Consider the following 15098-nt stretch of genomic DNA (forward strand, 5'->3'; position numbering starts at 1 on the left):
TCCGTTTTCCGTGAGATGTAGGGCACCTTAGGTAGGAGTGCGCATGCGCGTTTACATAACCAGCTGCCAATGCCTCCACACGCCGGGATCGCAGCCAGCAGCCGATCTCCGTTCCTCCAGCGGGGTGGGGGGGTGGGGGGGTGGGGGTGTGTGTCTCGGAGGAGAGGTATCGCGGCTGCTCAGCGCTCCCACCAAGGAGCCCAGCAACTTTCCGCCCTGGCTCTTAAACTGACCCGAGTCCTTTGCCGCCCCCCCTTCCCTTCCCGCGGGCCCGACTACCTAGCAGGCGATTCAAGCAGCATGTGCAGCAGTCTTCACACGCTGCTTCGCGCCCTTCTACTGCCCTGATTTGCTCTGCAGCATCTCTGATGATGTCATCAGGGACGTGCCAGAGTAAATCATGGCAGTAGAAGGACCCGAAGCAGTGTGTGAAGACTGCTGCACACGCTGCTTAAATCGCCATGTGTAGTCGGGCCCATGGAAAAGGAAGGGAAGGGGGGGGGGGCGGCAAAGGACTCGGGTCAGTTTAAGAGCCGGGTGTAGTTGAATCACCATGTGTAGTCGGGACCGCGCGAGAAGGGAAAGGGGGGTAGAGGAAATGCTAATGCTGCTGCACAGGGAACTGGTGTGGGGGGGTGGGAAATGGAGGGGGAGGGAAAGCTGCTTTGGACAGACAGACAGAGAGAGGAAGGGAGACAGAAAGAAAAGAAGAAAGTCACAGGGGCAGGGAGATACACAGAAAGACAGACAAAAGGGGCCAGAGACAGAGACAGACAGAAAGAAAGACAGCGGAGTTGCGTCGGGAGGGGTGCAGGATGCGGCAGAGGGAACTTTTCCAATGGGTGCAACTGGGCAGCTGTCGGGACCTCATGATCAGGGGCAGAGCAAGGTAAGTGTATCATAGGGCTAAGAAGGAGGAATGGGGGGAGAAAAAGGAAGGGACGCCTACTGCTGGACAGGGGGAGAAGGAAAGAGGTGCTGATGGACAGGGGGGGGTGAAAGAAAAAGGAACAGAGGCCTAATGTTGGACAGGGGGAGAAGGAAAGAGGTGCTGCTTGGACAGGGGGGGGGTAAAACAAAGGGAGAAGGGCTTGCTGCTGCATAAGGAGAGCAATGAAGGGGTGGTGGTGGACACAGGGGAGGTAAAAGGAAGGGAGAATGGACAGGGGGAGCAGGCAAGGGGTGGTGATGGACAGCCAAGGAAAAAGAAAGACAGATAGAAAAGAAAGAAAGCGGCTAAGGAGAGAGAGAGAAAGAAATAAAGACAGACACACACACACATATATTCTAGCACCCGTTAATGTAACGGGCTATAAGACTAGTTTATAAGAACGTAAGAGTAGCCATACTGGTTCAGACCAATGGTCCATTTATCCCAGTATCCTGCTTCCAATAGTAGCCAATCCAGGTCACAAGTACCTAGCAGAAACCTAAATAGAGCAGAGAGCAGATTGAAAAAAGATGAGTCTTATGTAGAGATTTGAAGTTGGTGCTACTAAAACCTGGTCTCTTTTTTTCCCTCTGCCTTTCCTTAACTTTGTATCTCCTTCTCTTTCATTTTAATCGTTAACCACTTTGAAACCTTATTCAGGCCATATTACAGTATATAAACAATTTGTAAATAAATAAAATAAATATGGGTCTTCCAGCCCTGTTTGACTCAACTATCCTGATGTCCTCAACTGATTATCCAGTCTTCTATAGCCCTTTTTCCTTAATGTAGTAGAATGCCCTGGAAATCCATTTTTTCTTGGCTGCCTTAACCACTTTAAAACAGTAATCTTATCTAATTTAACTTTAAATATCAAATCCCAATACTTGACTATTGATTCTACATTATTCAATAGTGAATCTTCAAATTTAGGTTCCATTGCATCCATAAAATTTCATTCCATTGATTTTGCCTCTAGTCAGATTCTCTTCATTTTTTGTACCCTAAAGGCCCATAACCTCTAGAATTATTTAATTAAACTTAACGAATGATAGTCTAACCAAATTAGAAGTGGTGTAGGCAATCATTAATCAATTCCTGATTAAAAATCATACATAGTGGGCATAATTGTATCCAATAAATGACCCATTTGTTGTGTAGGATCAGAATTTACAAGACATGTAAAGGCCAAGCTGCTTGTGTGAAGACATAAAATAATCTACTTGCTTATTGTTTGACTCTAGATACAAGTTCACGTCACTTAACATTAAGGGCCGAATTCTATATATGATGCCTAAAAAAATAAGTGCTGAAAAGGATGGCACTTAGTGCGATTCTATAAACTGCTTCTGGAGTTAGGCCTATCTACGATGACTAACGCAAACAATATGTCAATGAAAACCAAGCCTAAATACCTGCGCCTAAGTTGTATTCAGATCAGACTTTTCTGTAATGGTGCACCTAACTTTTAGGAATGCCCATGAAAGAGCCCATGCTCCTCTCTTGGCCAGGCCTTCTTTTGAGATCCTGAATTGTATATCCCTATTTTGCTTTGAGCATAGAATCTAATATTTTCCATTTCCTTCAAGCTTCTACTCTACTTTCAGCTAGTAAAAAAAAAAAAAAATAAAAAAAGTTTAAACCCCCCTCCCTCTTTTCCTTACTTTTTGGGAAGTTTGGTTCTCATCTGCTTGGTTCTCTGCTGAATTAAGAACTTAAGTCCCACTCACCCCTGGGTTTGCTATAGACAACCCAGTAATCAAGAAAACATCTCAGTTAATTCCCATACCAACCAATCAGGATGACTTTTATTTAGTGCAATCATTGTGGTGCTTTAGTTCCAGAGGCACACCATCTGAGACTTAGGACTTGCCCCATCTATTTTCAGCTTTCTAGTATTAAGGAGGAACGCCATAAACTTAAGCAGGAATTGGATGCAATCAAAGCGGCTTCCATCACTCCACAGAATCACACCAATTTATCATGGGGACCCTCCTCTAGCCAACTGGACTCCCACGGGGATGGATGGCTTTGGAAGCAGGGTTCATCCGTATAATATAATCGACATGTCAGCCTTAGTAAAAGAGGGGGTTTATAAGTTAATTACCTGAACAGAAAACAAAAAAAGGGTTTCACCAAAGAGATTCCACAAGGAAAACAGCAGCGCAAACACAAAAGAAACTGTGGAATTGATGATCCTGTCAGAAGTAATTGCTGCTTTTATGGGGATGGGCGGGGATGGAGGTAATTCCTTGCGGGGACGGGTGGGGACGGAGAGGATCCTGGCGGGGACAGGTGGGGATGGAGAAAATTCTGGCGGGGATGGGCGGGGACGGAGAGGATCCTGGCGGGATGGGCGGGGATGGATGGGACTGTCCCCGCGCAACTCTCTATCTGAAATGCAGGCATGATTAAGGGCAGAGAATAGGTGTGGTTGACTTAGGCGCTGCTAGGCGGGATTCTATAAAGGACGCCTAGCAGTTGATTGAGATTAAATTTGCAGATGACACTAAACGTTTCAAAGTTGTTAAAATGCCTGCGGACTGTGAAAAATTGCAGAAGACCGTAGGAAATTGGAAAACTGGACGTCAAATGGCAGATGAAATTTAATGGGGGAACAAATGCAAAGTGATGCACGTTGGAAGAATAATGCAAATCAAGCTATCGGATGCTAGGGATCACTTTGGGGGAGTCAGCACTCAAGAAAAGGATCTGGGTGTCATCGTAGACAATACGCTGAAGCCTTCTGCATAATGTGCAGGCGGTGGCCAAGAAAGCAAACAAGAAGCTAGGAATTATTAGAAAAAGGATGGTAAACAAGATTGCCTCTGTATCGCTCAGTGGTGCAACCTCATCTGGAGTATTGCGTTCAGGTTCTGGTCTCCTTATCTCAAGAAAGATATAGCGGTGCTGGAAAAGGTTCAAAGAAGAGCGACCAAGATGGTAAAGGGGATGGAACTCCTCTCGTATCAGGAAAGACTAAAATGGTTAGGGGGCTCTTCAGCTTAGAAAAGAGACGGCTGAGGGGAGATAGGATTGAAGTCTACCAAATCCTGAGTGAGTAGAATGGGTGCAAGTGGATCGATTTTTTACTGTATCAGGATTTACAAAGACTAGGGGAACACTTGATGAAGTTACAGGGAAAAACTTTTAAAAACCAACAGGAGAAAATATTCTTTTCACTCAGAGGATGTGGCAAGATTGGTTAATGTAGCTGGTTTAAAAAAGGGTTGGATAAGATTCTGGAGGAAAGGTCCATGAGTCTGCCTTTGAGACAGACATGGGAGAAACCGCTGCTTGCCCTGGGATCGCAGCATGGAATGTTGTTACTATTTGGAGTTATAGAATCTTATTGCTCGTTGGGATTCCGGAATCTTGCTATTCTTTGGGATTCTGTATGGAATTCTGCTACTATTTGGGTCTTGGATTGGCCTCCGTGAAGATGGGATACTGGACTAGATGGACCATATGATCTGATCCAGTAAGGCTATTCTTATGATGTGGTAACTAGTTAGGATATCTGAGTTTAAAAAAAGGTTTGGACCATGTTCCTGGAGAAAAAGTCTGTAATCTGCTATTGAAACGGAGATGGGCAAAGCCACTTCTTGCCCTGGGATCAGTAGCATAGAATGTTGATACTATTTGGAGTTCTAGAATCTTGCTGCTCATTGGGATTCCGGAATCTTGCTATTCTTTCGGATTCTGTATGGAATGCTGCTACTATTTGGGTCTTGGACTGGCCTCCGTAAAGATGGGATACTGGACTAGATGGACCATTGATCTGATCCAGTAAGGCCATTCTTATATTCTTAATTGCACCGAGCAGTTCTATGCGGTTTACAATAGATTAAGCAAGGTACAAATTGATTGAATTTAAGAGGGGGGAAGAGTAGAGTTAATAGGACCGGAAATGCGTTGTTGAGGAGAAAGAGATTAATAGGACAGAGGAATCACTATGGAGGAGAAAGAAGATGAGTGGGTCAGTTGTCTAGATACTTTAGGAACAGTTGAGTTTTTAGACGTTTTCTGAATTCCTCATAAGTAGTGGGCGAAAGCAGTTGATCTAGGTCTTTACCCCACAATGCTGCTTGATGTGAAAGAAGGTGTTCATGGTGTTTTTTCAGATTACAACCTCTAACTGGGGGGGAAACGAAGTAGGAATGAAAGCTTCTCTTGTGTCTGTTGGCAGAGAAGGAGAAAAGGTCAATTATGTAGTTTAGGGGCAAGTCCGTTTAGCGCTTTAAAGCAGAAGCAGGCAAATTTAAACTTGATGTGTGCTATCCATCGGTAGCCAATGTAACTGCCGGGAAGTAGGGCGATACATGATCGAATTTCTTGAGTCCGAAGATTAATCTGACCGCTGCATTTTTGCATTAGTTGTACACTACGCATAATTTTTTGGGAAATAGCTAAGTAGCGATGTTACAGTAGTCAAGTTGACTTAGTAACAAAGTAGGTGCCGATTATAGAATCCAGCTCATAGTAACTAAATTTATGTTATAGAATGGGGGGCAATAGAGTCTGGTGTTGGTTTCTTGCTGTTTTTACATTGTAATTAAAGTGGTAAATGATTATTTGGATGAAGCAGAGAGCTACCTCTTCCTGACAGCTCAGATAAGGCAGGAAATAGTTTCTCTTGGTAAACAGCAAAATACAGGAAACCTTTAACCACTGAATCTTGTATCATGATTGTTCTTACCAGAAACACTGCGTGGGTGTTGAGGGATAGTAGTTATTCTTTAACTTAGAAATTAGACAGCTGAGGGAGGGGTCTAAAAAATCCTGAGTGGTAAGAGTGAATCAATTTTTCACCTTTTCAAAAAGTACAAAAACCAGGGCATACTCACATGGTTACAGTAGTTAGCATAGGCTGGGTTTAAAAAAGGTTTGAACAAGTTTCTGGAGGAAAAGTCTATAGTCTGCTGTTGAGACAGACATGGGGGAAGCCACTGCTTGCCCTGGATCAGTAGCATGGAATGTTGCTACTATTTAGGTTTTTGCCAGGTACTTGTGATCTGGTAAGAACTTGCTTCTACAGATTGAGTTTAATTAGATCACTCTCTGCATTTCTCGATAAATCATCTCTAAATATTATAATACACTCTTTAATCATCTCTAAAATTGACTACTGTAACGCCCTATACAAAGGGATTACATTAAAAGAAATGCGTAGATTACAAATTCTCCAAAACACCGCAATAAAAATTATCATGAATAAGAAAAATTTTTTACATGTAACACCTTTGTTAAGGGAAAATCACTGGTTACTGGTTAATCATAGAATCACTTATAAAATAGCTCTATTGACACATAAGATATTACTAAATAAAGCTCCAGTATTTTTAGAAAGATTTTAATAATCACCTACAAGATCTCTTAGATCAGAAGAAAAATCTCTGCTGGTTACTCCTTCACTAAAAATTATTTATTCAAGGAGAGACACGATCTTCTCCGTTACAGCTCCCCAAATCTGGAATTCCCTACCTCTCAATATTAGAGATGAAAAACTACTCGCTAAATTCAAAGGCTTACTAAAAAGCTGGCTATTTAGGGATGCTTTTATCTGACCTTTTTCTGGTTTAATCATTTTACTTTTTCTTAGAACTTATCTGGACAAGGAATACTGTTAAATAGAAATCAAGTTGGTACTGTCCCCAGCCTTTTCATGTCCTACCCACCCTTTTATTTTATTTTTACATTGTATTTAATCCAATTTTATTTTTTCCCCCCCTCATTTTTTTTCTTAGTATTTTTATAATCACAATGTTTTTAATACCATGTTTGTTGAAATTGTTTTGATATTTTTGGTTTTGTAAATCGCATTGGATTTAGATATTGCGATTATATCAAACATTAAATAAACTTGAAACTTGAAACCTGAATTGGCCACTGTGAATATGGGATACTGGGCTAGATGGACCATTGGTCTGACCCAGTAAGGCTATTCTTATGATGTGTAGTTAGGATATCTGAGTTTAAAAAAAGGTTTGGACACGTTCCTGGAGGAAAAGTCTGTAGTCTGCTATTGAGATGGAGATGGGCAAAGCCACTTTTTGCTCTGGGATCAGTAGCATAGAATGTTGATACTATTTGGAGTTCTAGAATCTTGTTACTCTTTGGGATTCCAGAATCTTGGGATTCTGTATGGAATGTTGGGTTTCTGCCAGGTACTTGTGATCTGGATTGGCCAGTGTTGGAAACAGGATGCTAAGCTCGCTGGACCATTGGTTTGATCTAGTATGGCTATTCTTATGTTCTCATGTTTTCCATTACTGGCCAGTTTATTAACCCTGGTAGATGATTTAATCTCATTTCCTCATTCCTATAATAAAGAGAACATAAGAATTGCCGCTGCTGGGTCAGACCAGTGGTCTATCGTACCCAGCAGTCCACTCACATGCAGCTCTTAGTCAAAGATCAGTGGCCCTAACTGAGACCAGCCCTACCTGCGTACATATCGGTTCAGCAGGAACTTGTCCAACCTTGTCTTAATCCTGGAGGGTGTTTCCCCCTAATAAGAACATAAGAACATAAGAAGTTGCCTCCACTGGGTCAGACCCAGAGGTCCATCTCGCCCAGCCGGTCCGCACCCGCGGCGGCCCATCAGGTCCACGACCTGTGAAGTGGTTTCTGAAGCACCTCTACAACCTACCTCAAGTTCTATCTGTACCCCTCTATCCCCTTATCCTCCAGGAACCTATCCAAACCCTCCTGAACCCTTGTACAGAGTTCTGGCCTATCACATCCTCTGGAAGTGCGTTCCATGTGTCCACCACCTCTGGGTAAAAAAGAACTTCCTAGCATTTGTTCTAAACCTGTCCCCCTTCAATTTCTCCGAGTGACCCCCTAGTGTTTGTGGCTCCCCTCAGTTTGAAGAATCTGTCCTTATTCACTTTCTCTATGCCCTTTAGGATTTTGAAGGTTTCTATCATGTCCCCTCTAAGTCTCCTCTTCTCCAGGGAGAACAGACCCAGCATTTTTAACCTGTCAGCGTATGAAAAATTTTCCATACCTTTTATCAGTTTAGTCGCCCTCCTCTGCACTCCCTCGAGTACTGCCATGTCCTTCTTGTGGTACGGCGCCCAGTACTGCACACAGTACTCCAGGTGCGGGCGCACCATTGCGCGATATAGCGGCATGATGACTTCCTACCTTGGAGAGGGTGAACAACCTGTCTTTATCTACTTTGTCTTGAATCCCTGAAGGGTGTTTTCCCCTATAACAGACTCCGGAAGAGCGTTCCAGTTTTCTACTACTCTGGGTGAAGAAGAACTTCCTTATGTTTGTACAGAATCTATCCCCTTTTAACTTTAGAGAGTGCCCTCTCGTTCTCCCTACCTTGGAGAGGGTGAACAACCTGTCTTTATCTACTTTGTCTTGAATCCCTGAAGGGTGTTTTCCCCTATAACAGCCTCCGGAAGAGCGTTCCAGTTCTCTACCACTCTCTGGGTGAAGAAGAACTTCCTTACATTTGTACGGAATCTATCTCCTTTTAACTTTAGAGAGTGCCTTCTCATTCTCCCTACCTTGGAGAGGGTGAACAACCTGTCTCTATCTACTAAGTCTATTCCCTTCATTATCTTGATTGTTTTGATCATGTCCCCTCTCAGTCTCCTCTCTTCAAGGGAGAAGAGGCCCAGTTTCTCTAATCTCTCACTGTACAGCAATTCCTCCAGCCCCTTAACCATTTTAGTTGCTCTTCTCTGTACCCTTTCAACCGCTCTTCTCTGGACCCGCTCTTCTCTGGACCCTGTCCTTCTTCATGTACGGCGACCAGTGCTGGACGCAGTATTCCAAGTGGGGGCGTACCCTGTTTCCCCGATGGTAAGACACTGTCTTATTTTTTTTGGAAGGCCAAAATATGCTCTAGGGCTTATTTTCGGGGGGATGCCTTATTTACCCATGAAGAAGACTACAGTACACAGTTATTGTTGAAAAAAAACAGAATTTTATTACCTGTATATGGTACAGTATAATGGTAATAACGGTAGTTGTCATTACAAACCGTACCATTAAATGTCCCATTGTAATTCATCATATACTGTACCATTTAATGTCCCATTCTAAAGCTGGCCATACACAGTACGATTTTTCTGCCGACCGTTTTTTCGACCGACCGATTTTTCATCCAACAAACTTAATACGAACCTGTCTGCGTGTCTCACTTTTGGATGTTCTGGCCGTGAACAAACTCCTGCAGTCTCCGTTAGGGAGGGATGAGGGAAGCTGCCTGTGTTTCCTTGCGCGGAGTCACGTGCGCGCGCTGCAGTCCTGTCACTTCCTCCTCTTCACTTCATGACGAGGCGCGGCACGCAGCCATGGAGGCAAATACGGTAGACGGAGGGACCACACGGAGTCACCCACCGAACCACCCGATTCGGGTAAGCGCAGGTATCGGTGGGTGGCTTATTTGCGGGGGGGGGTGCCTTATTTTACATTTTTTTCTAAAAAGGGGGGGCTGTCTTATTTGATGGCCCTGCCTTATCATCGGGGAAACACGGTACTATGGCCCAGTACAGCAACATGATGACCTTCTCCGATCTGTTTGTGATCCCCTTTTTAATCATTCCTAGCATTCTGTTCGCCCTTTTCGCCGCCGCCGCACATTGCGCAGACGGTTTCATTGACTTGTCGACCAGTACTCCCAAGTCTCTTTCCTGGGGGGTCTCTCCGAATACTGCTCCAGACATCCTGCATTTGTGTATAAGATTTTTGTTACTGACATGCATCACCTTACACTTATCCACGTTAAACCTCATTTGCCATGTCGCAGCCCATTTCTCGAGAATAATTGGAGTCTTAATTTTATTTGAGGGCCTGGAAGAGAGGATGAACAAAACGAAGACAAATTGATGACTACACAAATATATAAAGCCAGCTTCAGTTATAAGGAATGGCAGGTCATCCGGGAAGGAATAATAAAGGTTAGAAATAGCCAAGGAGAAGTACAAATCCCAGATTGCACTGAATGAAAGTGAACACGTCATTGCAAAATTAAATCATCCACTTTTATGCACATGCCCCTGGATTCTATGTATATATGGTGCAAAAAACTGTGCATGCAGATCTGGGGGTGTGCACAATTTAATTGCTAATAATCAATCATTGGTATTAATTGATAATTAAAATGTATGTTCATATCTTGCTAGGCATGTGTAAATTCTTGTGTGTGACTGAAAATGGGGCTTGCTCATGGGAGAGGCATGAGCAGTCCAAGAATTTGCATGTCTGAAAAACTATGTTTTGACTGTGTCTGCAGCTAGGGCTTTGTTCTCCCTCCTCTAAAATCCTATTTTTTGTTGTTTATCGTTAGCCCTGAAGCGTTTTAAAGCTGTTTTTTTGGCGTTAAAATGCTGCTATGGTGGCCTTCTTGGATTTTCTGATTTTTTTTTCTAAGTTCTCCAACGTTTTAAAAACACCTTATTTAAGAGCATAAAAATTGCTATACTGGGACAGACCGAAGGTCCATTAAGCCCAGTATCCTGTTTCCAACAGTGGCAAACCCAGGTCCCAAGTACTTAGCTAGATACCAAGTAGTAAAACGGATTTTATGATGCTTATCCTAGGAATAAGCAGTGAATTTCCCCAAGTCCATCTTAACAATGGCTTATGGATTTCTCTTTTAGGAAATTAGCCAAACCTTTTTTAAACCCTGCTAAGCTAACTGATTTCACTCATTCGCTGGCAACGAATTCCAAAGTTTAATTACACATTGTGTGAAGACATATTTTCTTCGGTTTGTTTTAAATCTACTACTTAGTAACTTCATCGCATGCCTCCTAATTCTAGTATTTTTGGAAATAGTGAACAAATGATTCACATCTACCCTTTTCACTCCACGCAATATTTTATAAACATCTATCATACCACTCCTTCTTCAAACTGGAGAGCCCTAGCTGCTTTAACCTCTCCTCATAGGGAAGTCATCCAAAACCCTTTATCATTTTCATCGTTCTTCTCTACCTTTTCTAATTCTGCTATATCTTTTTTGAGATACGGTGACCAGAACTGCACATAGTATTCAAGGTGCAACTGTACCATAGAGCAATACAAGGGCATTATAACATTTTCATCTTTGTTTTCCATTCCTTTCCTGATAATTCCTAACATTATATTTGCTTTCTTAGCCATCATGTATTTGGGCTGCAAAAATCCGAGGGAGCAGTACAGTTTAGGCTGTGAAGAACTTTTGTGCACAAAAGAGAAGCGGGACTTCGGTATGATAGTATGTGATGGTCTAAAGGTGGCCAAACAGGTTGACAAGGCGACAGCAACAGCTAGAAGGATGCTAGGATGCATGCGGAGAGGTATTGATGCCCCTGTCTAAGACTTTGGTGAAAGATCTTTTAGATTGTTGTGTACAATTCTGGAGACCACACCTTCAAAAAGATATAAACAGGATGGAGTCGGTCCAGAGGAAGGCTACTAAAATGGTCTGTGGTCTTCATCATAAGAAGTATGGGGACAAACTTAAAGATCTCAATATGTACCATATTTTTCGCTCCATAAGACGCACCTGACCATAAGATGCACTCTAGATTTAGAGGAGGAAAAACCAAGAAAAAAATATTCTGAACCAAATTGTGCCTCTGAATCCAGCCCCCTAAAAAATAGACAAATATACTGCAGCAGACAGATTTTGATCGCTAAATTGAAATCCTACCTTTGTTGTCTGGTGATTTCTGGTTGCACTAGATAGTTCTTTCTTTTTCTTTCTTTCCTTCCTTACTTTCTCAGGCCTAACAACTGTCTATTTCTATTCTCTCCCTTCCTCCTTCCTTCCTATGTCCCGAGTTCTTGCCCCCTCTCTCTCACTGCCTTCCAGCCTTTGTCTTTCCTCCCTCCCACACCGAAGCCTGCCTGCCTTCCTCCTTGTCATGCTGATTCCTCCTCCTTGGTCCACCACTCACTCATTGCTGCCACAACTCCATGAAACCTGCCTTCCTTCCTGCTGATTCTTCCTCCCTGGTCCGCCCACAGGCACTACCACCGCTGTAGAACGACCACTCCGAGCTCCACCACCCCTCCCTCCCCTGGAACCAGACATTTTAGTAGGCACCATAAGAAGCAAAATAAAACCCCTTCACCAAACCCTGGTAAACCCCAACCTACCAACACCCCACTACCCCAAATAACAAGAGGCTCACCTCCCAAGCCATGCCCCACCAGTGCCACTAGCACACCTGCACAAAGCTACACCCACCCACCCCTGAAATTGCCACAGGAACGATTCTCAAGTCCCCATCACAGGAACTGCAGCACTACCATCTCAGGTGCCCGAAGATCCCTCCACGGAAGACCAAAAAGTCTGCTTATCTGACCAAAATGAGGCTCCTGCCTCCTGCACTCCTGGACCGCAGCATACACCCGATGCCACTGCTGACACGGCAGCGGCTGACTACTGCTGCCAACTCCTGCTGCCGACACCGCAGCGGCTGACTCCTGCTGCCTCAACTCCACCAAGGGCCCTGACATCAAATCTGACATCGGAGATAAGGTCTGGGCCAGCGATTGGCTGGCCCGGACCTTTTCTCCGACGCCGAAGTTGACATCGGGGCAAGACTTGTGCGCCCGATTGCACACCGCCGGCCCTTCTCTTTCTTTCCATTTGGCCTTATCTGCCTTCATGTTTCTATGTATTTTTCTTACCTCCATTGTTCCTCTCAGAGGCTTGTTAATGTTTTAACTACATTACTGTTCATTCAATGACTATTTTAAAATTCATCTGAGCAGATCAAATACCTGGTTTGGGGGAATTCCCCATACCCCTGCTTTTTCAGAGGGGCTGTCGCCAGCTTTGGTACGAACAGAAGGAGGCAGCAGAGACCGGAAAGGAGGAGGAGGAGCTGAAAAGTTGTGATTGATATCTTCTGCGGAATGCTCATGAGCAGGCATGGACAGCTCTATTGTTCAGCATACTATCTCTGTCTATTGGAAAAATGTGAGCCTCTTATCCTGTAAATCACCTTGAATCTGTACTGGATAAGTGTGATTAAGAAATCCTGATTAGATTAGATATTATCAAGGTAAGAACTTAAATTTCTTTTTAACATCATTAATGCTTAAGTCCCTTTGCATGAGACTTGTGGTAAAATCACCAGTGTTAATGGCAGTAGCACATAACTCTAAGCATCAGTTGCCTACATAGGACCTTGTAATTTCAAGGTCGTTTTTCATTGGGTTGACTGATTTTTCCCTATGCTCCTATTTCTTCAGATAATTAAAGGCACACAATTGTATTCTGAAAAAGGAAATTAAAGGCCAAGATCAAAAGAGGCAGTAACAGGCCAGAGAATCAAGAGAGGCAATTGCAATCTCCTACAAGTACGGTCTCTAGTTGGTGCTGCTGCTGTTAGCAGGTGCTGTCAGATCAAAACAGAAGAGAGATGGTGCTCTTCTGCTGTTTCCCCCCCCCCCCCCCCCCCGATGATTTATTTTTGTTTACCTACAAAGGATTTAGTTTCTGCTGTTGATTGTGGCATGACATAGTCTCCTGAACCAAACCCTAAGTTTTTTTTTTCTTTGCTTTGTAGCTCCAGACAACTCCATTTTACAGAAACATAAGCAATGTAAATGGAACCAGGTGCAAAGTGATTGCTAAGATTTCCTTTGTCTTCTATTTGCTTTTCATTTTAAAATAATGAAAGATTTTGCTTTTGCAGGCAACAATTATTGTAATCAAGAGAGCAACTGCTGCCTTCTCTTTGATTGGATGGTAAGATTTTATTCTCTCATAATATTTATAAATTGCTACGTGTATCTCTTCAATATAGAAAACTGCTCTAAATAGATGCAGCAATATATGAAAGGACTGTGTCAGCACTAATTATTAATAATGTGAAAACGGGTGTTCTGCCCCCCCTTTATGTGGGCATTTGCTCAGTTTCTTGTATAAGAACACATTTAAGTGTTTATGCTAAGATGTAAAGTAAAGTGTGCTCTGTGGACTTAAATCCCCAGAAAGCTTTGCTTTTTTCAGAGAACTAGGCTTCAACAACAGAGCTTAAGCCTGCCCTTCTTCTTCAGTTTGAGAGAGAACAGTTGCCAAATTTGTAAGACCGCATGGCAGCATGAGAACCTGAGTCTAGCATTGTTCTCCCAGGTTTTCACCTTAATTTCTAAAAGTCTAACACAGCTTAGGTTCTGTCTAAGTCTGGAGCACAGTTATTCTCCACAAGGTGTGTGGACACACTCCCAGCTTCCTTTTGAATAGAATATGCTGGTAGAGTGAAAAGATTCTGTGAAAGTTGAACTGCCTTGAAATCATCAATTGTAAGTGTTTATTCTTTACTTCATGTTTTAAAGAAAGTTGTTTAAGAACTAGAATCTGGCTGATAACACTAAGATTACAGAAGTAAAGGTTAACTGAATAGGAGCCTCATACAATTGCCAGTATAACTCAGAGTGAGTTCAACAGTGCTTGGCCATTCAGAGTAGTTCTTGTTTTTAGTATAAAACTTGAGGAAATCTATGGTAAAGACTGTTCAGTGAAGCTGTAAACTGTCTTGTACAGGAGTAGGCAACTCCGGTCCTCGAGGGCCGGAATCCAGTTGGGTTTTCAGGATTTCCCCAATGAATATGCATTGAAAGCAGTGCATGCAAATAGATCGCATGCATTCATTGGGGAAATCCTGAAAACCCAACTGGATTCCGGCCCTCGAGGACCGGAGTTGCCCACCCCTGGTCTAGTAAAAGCTATAGTCAGCACAAAGGTTCTTCAGTATAACATGTATCTGACATGAAAAGAAGGCTTTAATTTTATCAGAGACTAACATCTTAGATTCCCCTCTGTGATATAAACTAATGTAACCCCCTGTTTCTGCTGGATGTTAGCATAGGGCCCATAAAGTTATTTTATGTTCAAACAATTTTATTGATGAAATCCGCAAAACAACAGAAGCAGACAGATGATATCAAAATCAAGAATGGAACACTGGAGCAACATCCACAACATAAGAACAGTCTTCAACATTTTATAGGTACATAATACAAGTCACCTACCTAACTTATCCCCCTACAGACCTAGTTCCAGAAATACAATAACACTAACCAGAGCCCTAGAGCAGGCCATCCATCAGCCACCCCCCGCTGAACCAAGAAACAGTAATCATAGAAGAAACATACCAAACCGTATACCCCCCTCCCATCCCAAAAGACCAGATCCAAA

General features: G+C 43.0%; 1 protein-coding gene across 6 annotated transcripts in view; it reads left to right on the plus strand.

Annotated features, from left to right (window-relative positions):
• Positions 1 to 15098, plus strand: part of LOC117363042 (cyclic AMP receptor-like protein A) — a 646660-nt gene that overhangs the window by 19669 nt on the left and 611893 nt on the right. For all 6 annotated transcript variants that reach the window (XM_033950231.1, XM_033950230.1, XM_033950233.1 and 3 more), the window contains one exon: positions 13594 to 13646. In XM_033950231.1, the coding sequence (XP_033806122.1) occupies positions 13594 to 13646 (53 nt within the window). The remainder of the gene's footprint in view (positions 1 to 13593; positions 13647 to 15098) is intronic.

The sequence above is a fragment of the Geotrypetes seraphini genome, chromosome 6 (assembly GCF_902459505.1).
Source record: "Geotrypetes seraphini chromosome 6, aGeoSer1.1, whole genome shotgun sequence".
Lineage (NCBI taxonomy): Eukaryota > Metazoa > Chordata > Amphibia > Gymnophiona > Dermophiidae > Geotrypetes > Geotrypetes seraphini.